Source organism: Argentina silus (assembly GCF_951799395.1).
Source record: "Argentina silus genome assembly, contig: scaffold_168, whole genome shotgun sequence".
Lineage (NCBI taxonomy): Eukaryota > Metazoa > Chordata > Actinopteri > Argentiniformes > Argentinidae > Argentina > Argentina silus.
This window is the reverse complement of record NW_028152403.1, coordinates 67,878-77,877: the sequence shown is the minus strand read 5'-3', so window position 1 is coordinate 77,877 and position 10,000 is coordinate 67,878. Positions and strand designations below refer to the sequence as shown.

At 49.7% G+C, this 10,000-nt stretch overlaps 1 protein-coding gene across 2 annotated transcripts in view; it reads left to right on the top strand.

The window, feature by feature from the left end:
- Positions 1-7,228, top strand: part of LOC310824858 (prolyl 4-hydroxylase subunit alpha-2-like) — a 17,790-nt gene extending 10,562 nt beyond the window's left edge. Inside the window, exons 6-15 of one of the 2 annotated variants that reach the window (XM_083698113.1) lie at positions 1-162; positions 580-756; positions 1,083-1,153; positions 1,249-1,348; positions 1,578-1,631; positions 3,208-3,267; positions 3,357-3,422; positions 4,828-4,896; positions 5,381-5,477; positions 6,424-7,228. The exon at positions 1-162 is cut by the window's left edge and continues 41 nt beyond it. In XM_083698113.1, coding sequence (XP_083554239.1) covers positions 1-162; positions 580-756; positions 1,083-1,153; positions 1,249-1,348; positions 1,578-1,631; positions 3,208-3,267; positions 3,357-3,422; positions 4,828-4,896; positions 5,381-5,477; positions 6,424-6,494 — 927 coding nt within the window. In that variant the 3' untranslated portion in view covers positions 6,495-7,228. The remainder of the gene's footprint in view (positions 163-579; positions 757-1,082; positions 1,154-1,248; positions 1,349-1,577; positions 1,632-3,207; positions 3,268-3,356; positions 3,423-4,827; positions 4,897-5,380; positions 5,478-6,423) is intronic. The other variant, XM_083698114.1, reaches the window with a different exon arrangement.
- Positions 7,229-10,000: the final 2,772 nt, after the last annotated feature.

Genomic DNA, 10,000 nt, shown 5'->3' with positions numbered 1-10,000 from the left:
GAGGGTCTGCTGTCCAAGCAGCTGATGGAGCAGAACCAGGACAAGGACCAGGAGCCGGCCTGGGAGCAGCCCATCCAGCTGGGCACCTACGCCCGGCCCAAAGACTACCTCCCAGAGAGAGAGACTTACGAAGCGCTCTGCAGGGGCGAGGGACTGAAGATGGTGAGGGAAGATCAGACAGGGAGACACAGAGCTGTTAGAGACGGTCTGTATGCGTACTGGAAGGGTTTCATTAGAGGGCGTCAAACTGGTGAGAGAAATCACCCTCGTATTTAAAGAGGAATTTGACCCTGTAATCCAGTGGATTTGTTCTTTTCATTAGTCATTCGTAGACACATTCACACAAAAAAAACGCGTTTTAGAACGATCTTTGAGTCAAGATATCTCTTTTTGAACGCCCTGATCAGTCCTGATGTTCCAGACTGCCCGTGTGAGTCATTGTGAGACAGAGGCATCCACACAGAGACGTGTTCTGTATACCTGCCCTACTGTAGAAGATCCCACACACACTATATCTGCCCTACTGCAGAAGATCCCAGTTTACCTCACCTCGTTATTGCCCCCCCCCCTCCTCCACAGACTGTTGCGCGGAGCAGTCAGCTGTCTTGCAGGTACCATGACGGGAACAGGAACCCTCGACTGCTGCTGAGCCCCATGAAGGAGGAGGAGGAGTGGGACAGTCCTCGCATCGTACGCTACCTCGACGCCCTCAGCGACCACGAGATAGCCACCATCAAACAGCTGGCCAAGCCCAGGGTGAGGAGGAGGAGGGGAGGGGGGGGGGCGGGGCTGGGAGGAGGGGAGGGGGGGCTGGGGGGAGGGGGGGGGGCGGGGCTGGGAGGAGGGGAGGGGGAGGACAGCCCTCGCATCGTACGCTACCTCAACCCCCTCAGTGACCACGAGGCCCCGCCCACGACAACACAATGGGACAATATTATCTACATCTCTACTTTATTTGTTGTTATTATTCTAGGACTTTGCTTCTGGACAACTGGGTTCCTTCTCCTCGTGTGTTATTGTCTGTGTGTAAATCCTACAATAATAAATAACTCAAAATCAATACTGTGTGTTTGTCCCTGCAGCTGGCCAGAGCCACCGTCAGAGACCCCAAGACGGGCATTCTGACCACCGCACACTACAGAGTCTCCAAGAGGTCTGTCCTCTCTACAGGGTGGTGGCGCCCTCTGTGGGTCATGTTCAGTCAATGTTCATTAGAAATATTGAATAATACAATGTGTGTGTGTGCAGTGCGTGGTTAGAGAGTGAGGAGGACCCTGTCATCGCCCGGGTCAACCAGAGGATAGAGGACATCACAGGACTGACCGTCACCACCGCTGAGCTGCTGCAGGTAACACACACACACAGACACACACTCACACACACACACACAGACACACACACACACGACTGACTCACATGACAAGTATTAAGCTGCGACACTGAACCAAGGAACTTGAATGGCGAGATCTTTCATTAATAATGAGATGCACCTGAGTGCCAATCAGTCCTCTTTCTCTGCCGCCCCCTAGTGTTCAGACGGAACAATAACCCTGTCCTTCCTTCTCTGTCCTGGCCAGGTGGCTAACTACGGGGTCGGAGGTCAATACGAGCCACACTACGACTTCTCCAGGGTAAGATCACGCCTCCAGACAGGAGGAACTCATTCCTACCTGACGTATGTACAAGCTGCACTACCTGGAGTTCTGCGTTGTTGCGTTTAAAAACCGGAAATTAAAACATGACGCAACAACACAGGAGTCCATCTTGTGTACCTGTGTTGTGTGTACCTGTGTTGTGGGTACCTGTGTTGTGTGTACCTGTGTGTGTGTGTGTACCTGTGTAGGGTATAAATCTGTCCTACTGTGTGTTCTCTATTCCCCCTGAGGGAGAGACAGGGTAAAGTCTGTCCTACTGTGATCAATGCAGAAGTTTCACACGTGCACACCTCTACTCACACGTGCACATGCTTTGGTGAAGGCCTTTTTCCACTAAACTCTCATTGACAAACGTCTTCCTCCCTCTGGGGACCACCGTAGCGCTGGTGATGCTCGTCCCGCAGTGGAAAACCACGGGATGTTTTTCCTGTTAAACAGGGATTGAGCCAGAGTTCAGCCACAGCCTCTACCCAGTGGGATGCTCTCCTCTGCTACGAGTGTTTCTAGAACAATCTATTTGTCTCTGTCAGTTATTCGTGGTGTTTCAGCGCGGCTGCCAGGGATGAAGATGGTTGACTTAGGAGCCGGTTAGCAGAGGTCAGCGTGAGCTGCACCACTGAGCCACAGAGGACAACACATTCGCTAGCAGGGGAGGCTGGCGGAGGTAGAAATTGGAGGATAATTGTAATGCATGGAACGAAATGAGGAACGGTATCAATGTTTGCCGTTCCTCATTCCGTTACGTGCATGACTACGAGCCCGTCCTCTGATTTCTACCTCCATCAGCCTCCCCCGAGAACAACACATGGTTCATTACTGCAACACCACACACGTTGAGATACTCTGTCCATTATCAAAATAAAGTTGATCATAAATCAACAAAATATACCGTGACATTTCATTCTGTAACTGATGAAACCGATCAGAAAAAAGAAAGCATTGAATTAAAGCTGAGAAGCTCCTTTCCCTCCTGGTGTGGAGAGCTAACAGAAGACAACACGCCTCCTCTTTCTGTAGAGCTAACAGAAGACAACACGCCTCCTCTTTCTGTAGAGGTCACAGAAGACAACACGCCTCCTCTTTCTGTAGAGCTAACAGAAGACAACACGCCTCCTCTTTCTGTAGAGGTCACAGTAGGACACTCTGTCTCAGACACACTGTAAGGTTGGAAGAGTTCCTTCAAAGTGACACAGACTGTGACACCAATGTGTTTAATAAAGGAAGTGTACAAAGCATTAATCAACACAGCAAAATCCCTCCAGTTCTAATGATTGTTCTCACTCATGAATCAATACGATTGATTATTATTCAATGAATCAATCAGATCATAAGATCGTTATTCATTCTAAATCAGCCAGTATGTATTGTTGATATGAAGTACAGTCGCCATAACCAGTTTGACCAATCAGCAATCACCATGAGCAGTTTGGACTTGTGATCGGTTCATTCTGCCACTCTTGATTTGGGAGCAGTGGTCTCTGGTGCCCCTAGTGGCGGGATCCTAAAAAAGGCTCGCCTCAGTAATGGTTAAAGTGATCAACATCTGTTGCAGCGTCCTTCTGACAGCAACCTCCAGGTCGATGGAAATAGACTTGCTACATTCCTCAACTACGTAAGTACGGGTGTGTGTGTGTGTGTGTGTGTGTGTGTGTGTGTGTGTGTGTGTGTGTGTGTTTTCACTCTGAAATTTTATTTTCATAGAAAGAGGAGCCTGATGCTTTCAAAACATTAGGCACTGGAAATCGTGTGGCTACTTTTTTAAATTACGTAAGTATGAGTGTCCGCAGGGGGCGGGAGCAGCTTCTGAGGGAGGAGGCTGCTCTCATTGGTTGTTGTGTTTTGTCTGTAGTAGGTCTGACAGACACTTGAAGCTCTGTTTCAATATCGGACTTCATTGGATTGAAATCAGGGGATGCTTTTGAAGGTAGAAATCGGAGGACGGGCTCATCGAAATGCATAGAATGGATTTCCGTCCCATGGATTACAATGAGCCTGTCCTCCGATTTCTACCTCTACCAGCCTCCCCTGATGTAGGGTGTCGTACCCCAATAACATGCTGTACCTCAGGTGTGGACCCTGGCTAACATGCATGTGAGTGTGTAGGGTATGAACAGACACATGCAGGACTCTCACTGGACCTCACAGCTGGACAGATCCCAGGCCAGATTGAGCTCAGTCCAGAAATTATGACTGAGATGAGAGATCTGGTCAAACATTAAGCTGAAGGTTCTTAGTGTCCAGAAGAGACGGAGAACAGTGACGACACCAAGAAAGCAACAAACAGGTCCTGGCGTCAGAAGTGATGAGATGTTAGGGTTAGGGTGATGAGGTTCTAGGGTTAGGGTTAGGGTCATGAGGTTCTAGGGTTAGGGTGATGAGGTTCTAGGGTTAGGGTTAGGGTCATGAGGTTCTAGGGTTAGGGTGATGAGGTTCTAGGGTTAGGGTCATGAGATTCTAGGGTTAGGGTGATGAGATGTTAGGGTTAGGGTGATGAGGTTCTAGGGTTAGGGTGATGAGGTTCTAGGGTTAGGGTCATGAGATTCTAGGGTTAGGGTGATGAGGTTCTAGGGTTAGGGTTAGGGTTAGGGTCATGAGATTCTAGGGTTAGGGTGATGAGGTTCTAGGGTTAGGGTTAGGGTCATGAGATTCTAGGGTTAGGGTGATGAGATTCTAGGGTTAGGGTCATGAGATGTTAGGGTTAGGGTCATGAGATTCTAGGGTTAGGGTTAAGGTGATGAGATTCTAGGGTTAGGGTGATGAGATTCTAGGGTTAGGGTTAGGGTGATGAGGTTCTAGGGTTAGGGTTAGGGTGATGAGGTTCTAGGGTTAGGGTTAGGGTGATGAGGTTCTAGGGTTAGGGTTAGGGTGATGAGATGTTCGGGTTAGGGCGATGAGATTCTAGGACTGCCAGTGGAGACCTCAGGTAGTCCTGGTTCTTCTCACTGGGGGGCGCCCAAGAGCAGCTGTGGAGATGAGCTCTGACAAGCAGAAGAAGAGTAGCTTATGTTCGACTCTTATACCCCCCTCTGCCCCCCCCCCTCTGCCCCCCCTCTACACCAGTTTGGATTGTGTGTGTGTGTGTGTGTGTGTGTGTGTGTGTGTGTGTGTGTGTGTGTGTGTGTGTGTGTGTGTGTGTGTGTGTGTGGTGCTGACCAGTGTGTGTCTCTGGTAGATGAGTGATGTGGCAGCAGGAGGAGCGACCGTGTTCCCAGACCTTGGAGCAGTGATCTGGCCCAGGAAGGTGAGACACACACACACCATACACACACACACACACACACACCATATACACACACACACACACACACACACAATCCACACACACACACACACCATACACACACCATATACACACACACACACACATACACACACATATACACACAGACACACACACACACACACACACACACACAGTGAGTAGAACAGTTAGAACGTTAGAACAGTTAGAACGTTAGAACAGTTAGAATGTTACAACAGTTAGAACAGTTGAACAGTTTGAACAGTTTGAACAGTTGAACAGTTAGAACAGTTGAACAGTTAGAACAGTTGAACAGTTAGAACAGTTAGAACAGTTGAACAGTTAGAACAGTTGAACAGTACCATGTTAGTGTTTAGATTATAGATCAACCAATGAAGAGGCTGTATAACAACTGAACAACTAAACTTCTCTGTCTGTCTCCCTCTGTGTGCGTGTGCGTGTGCGTGTGTGTGTGTCCTCACAGGGAACAGCAGTGTTCTGGTACAACCTCTTCAAGAGTGGGAACGGAGACTTCAGGACCAGACATGCTGCCTGTCCCGTCCTAGTAGGGAGCAAATGGGGTCAGTCTAATCTCTAATCTACAGTCTAGTCTCTAATCTACGGTCTAATCTACAGTCTAATCTACAGTCTCATCTCTAATCTACAGTCTAATCTCTAATCTACAGTCTAATCTCTAATCTACGGTCTAATCTAGTCTAATCTCTAATCTACAGTCTAATCTCTAATCTACAGTCTAATCTCTAATCTACAGTCTAATCTACAGTCTCATCTCTAATCTACAGTCTCATCTCTAATCTACGGTCTAATCTACAGTCTAATCTCTAATCTACAGTCTAATCTACAGTCTAATCTCTAATCTACAGTCTAATCTCTAATCTACGGTCTAATCTACAGTCTAATCTCTAATCTACAGTCTAATCTACAGTCTAATCTCTAATCTACAGTCTAATCTCTAATCTACAGTCTAATCTCTAATCTACAGTCTAATCTCTAATCTACAGTCTAATCTCTAATCTACGGTCTAATCTACAGACTAATCTCTAATCTACAGTCTAATCTACAGTCTAATCTCTAATCTACAGTCTAATCTCTAATCTACGGTCTAATCTACAGACTAATCTCTAATCTACAGTCTAATCTACAGTCTAATCTCTAATATACAGTCTAATCTACAGTCTAATCTCTAATCTACGGTCTAATCTACAGTCTGATCTCTAATCTACAGTCTAATCTCTAATCTACGGTCTAATCTACAGTCTAATCTCTAATCTACGGTCTCATCTCTAATCTACGGTCTCATCTCTAATCTACAGTCTAATCTCTAATCTACGGTCTAATCTACAGTCTAATCTCTAATCTACAGTCTCATCTCTAATCTACAGTCTAATCTCTGAACTCCACATCCCAGACGTTTTAGTGTGTTAGGGGAGGAGGGTGTGTTGAGATGTGACGTGTTGCTTGTATGTGTGTGTGTGTGTGTGTGTGTGTGTGTGTGTGTGTGGTTAGTGTCTAACAAGTGGATCCATGAGCGAGGCCAGGAGTTCAGGATGCCCTGCGGCCTTAGAGAAGTGGACTGACCCTTGACCTCTGACCCCTGGAGTACACACCACCTGCAGTGCCTGACCTCTGACTGATCACACACGCACGCTCACACACACACACACAAAACACGTGCACTGAAATACACACACACACACGCTCTCTCTCACACTCTCCCTCTCTCTGTTGCGTCCCTCTGGACAGTGAGCAGGTCGACCACATCGAGGCTGTTTTCATTGATGTGGATTCAGCATTTTGTTTCCTTTCTAAATGTCAAACTGCCGTATCAATAATCAGCTGACGACGCCACCGTCGCCCTGACGACGCCACCGCCGGCCTGACGACGCCACCGTCGCCCTGACGACGCCACCGCCGGCCTGACGACGCCACCGCCGGCCTGACGACGCCACCGTCGCCCTGACGACGCCACCGCCGGCCTGACGACGCCACCGTCGCCCTGACGACGCCACCGCCGGCCTGACGACGCCACCGCCGGCCTGACGACGCCACCGTCGCCCTGACGACGCCACCGCCGGCCTGACGACGCCACCGTCGCCCTGACGACGCCACCGTCGCCCTGACGACGCCACCGCCGGCCTGACGACGCCACCGTCGCCCTGACGACGCCACCGTCGCCCTGAAGCGTGTCCTTCATCTCTGTATTTATAGACTCATCACTTTAAATTATGACACTGTGATTCTAACATTCTAACATTCTGACATTCTGACATTCAACACCTCAATGTGGGACAATAAACAGTGTGTTTTATTACCAATGTAGTCACCTCCAACTCCTTCAACACACACACACACACACACACACACACACACACACACACACACACCACACACACACAAACACACACAAACACACACAAACACACACAGATACACACAGACACACACACAATACCTACACCGCTAATTTCATCATCCAGTCAAACTTTATTTACATAAAACATATTTACATAAAATGTGTGTGTGTGCGTGTGTGTGTGTTCTATTACACAAGTTCAGTCATCCTCCCAGTCCTTCGTGTCTAAACAGCCCCCCCCCCCCCCCTCCCAATCACACCATCCAATCAGACGTCCTTTATCCAGCATTCCTCCACGGAGGAAACGCCCTGGGCTTCACACAACCACACAACTGGCGGAGGAATGTGAGGCCAGGAGGAGTCTCAACATGCACTCCACCACTCCAAACTCCCCCAGTCAAAGGCTACACACACGCACCACACACACACACACTTACCCCCCCCCCCCCCACACACACACACCTACCCCCCCCACACACACACACACACCTACCCCCCCCACACACACACACACACCTACCCCCCTACAACACACACACACACCTACCCCCCTACAACCCCCCCCCCACACACACACACACCTACCCCCCTACAACACACACACACACCTACCCCCCTACAACCACCCCCCCACACACCTACCCCCCTACAACCACCCCCCCACACACCTACCCCCCTACAACACACACACACACACACCTACCCCCCTACAACACACACACACACCCCCCCCCCACACACACACACCTACCCCCCTACAACACACACACACACCTACCCCCCTACAATACACACACACACCTACCGTTCACCCACCTGATCAGCTCTTCCTAGTCATCATTTACTTTCACAACACACACACACGCACATTCACAGACACACACACACACACACGCACACACACACACACGCACACAGACACTCACACACACACACACACACTCTTCCTCGTCATCATTTTGTTTTCTCAGCTGCTTTAAGAGCTGTTGAAGGGAGAGAACCGAATACCCAGTATGACCCTGACTCTACCGAGGTCTACCAGGTCTACCGAGTATGACCCTGACTCTACCAGGTCTACCAGGTCTACCCTGACTCTACCAGGTCTACCAGGTCTACGAGGTCTACCAGGTCTACCAGGTCTACCCAGTATGACCCTGACTCTACCAGGTCTACCCAGTATGACCCTGACTCTACCAGGTCTACCAGGTCTACCCTGACTCTACCAGGTCTACCAGGTCTACCAGGTCTACCAGGTCTACCCAGTATGACCCTGACTCTACCAGGTCTACCAGGTCTACCAGGTCTACGAGGTCTACCAGGTCTACCCTGACTCTACCAGGTCTACCAGGTCTACCAGGTCTACCAGGTCTACCCTGACTCTACCAGGTCTACCAGGTCTACCAGGTCTACCAGGTCTACCCTGACTCTACCAGGTCTACCAGGTCTACGAGGTCTACCAGGTCTACCCTGACTCTACCAGGTCTACGAGGTCTACCAGGTCTACCAGGTCTACCCTGACTCTACCAGGTCTACCAGGTCTACCCAGTATGACCCTGACTCTACCAGGTCTACCAGGTCTACCCAGTATGACCCTGACTCTACCAGGTCTACCGAGGTCTACCAGGTCTACCAGGTCTACCAGGTCTACCAGGTCTACCGAGGTCTACCAGGTCTACCGAGGTCTACCAGGTCTACCAGGTCTACCGAGGTCTGCCAGGTCTACCAGGTCTACCGAGGTCTGCCAGGTCTACCAGGTCTACCAGGTCTACCAGGTCTACCAGGTCTACCGAGGTCTACCAGGTCTACCGAGGTCTGCCAGGTCTACCGAGGTCTGCCAGGTCTACCCAGGTCTACCAGGTCTGCCAGGTCTACCCAGGTCTACCAGGTCTACCAGGTCTACCAGGTCTACCGAGGTCTGCCAGGTCTACCAGGTCTACCAGGTCTACCAGGTCTGCCAGGTCTGCCAGGTCTACCCAGGTCTACCAGGTCTACCGAGGTCTACCAGGTCTACCGAGGTCTGCCAGGTCTGCCAGGTCTACCAGGTCTACCAGGTCTGCCAGGTCTACCAGGTCTACCAGGTCTGCCAGGTCTACCAGGTCTGCCAGGTCTACCAGGTCTACCGAGGTCTACCCAGGTCTACCAGGTCTACCGAGGTCTACCAGGTCTACCCAGGTCTACCAGGTCTACCAGGTCTGCCAGGTCTACCAGGTCTACCAGGTCTGCCAGGTCTACCAGGTCTACCAGGTCTGCCAGGTCTCCCATGCCTCTCTACTGCTCTGGTGTGGCTGGACCAGGACCCTGAAACACAACATGTTTATATACAGTATAGATTGTCTCAATTATTATTATGTTTAAACATTTTTCCCAGCTGTAAATCCAGGACTCTTCTCTCTCTGCCTCGGAGCCAGTGAGCGGAGGTAAAGGAGGTAAATCCACATTTGTCTTTTCTGCAGGTCTTTGTTATTTGCATTAAGGTTTAGTTTACCCACCTATTCACTCCGTGGATAACCTGAGAGTTAGGGGGAAATTCATCTAGTGACGTGTGTGTGTGTGTGTGTGTGTGTGTGTGTGTGTGTGTTTTGCTAGGGGTGCATTTTTAGTCTTGTTTGGCTCCATGAGACTTCGGTTTTCCAATAGAGGGAAATAAACATTCTTTCAAGCAGAATTCAACAAGCTTAACAGCACGATTAAGAAAGTTTGCTAACATGACTTGTGTTTCATCATCAACCC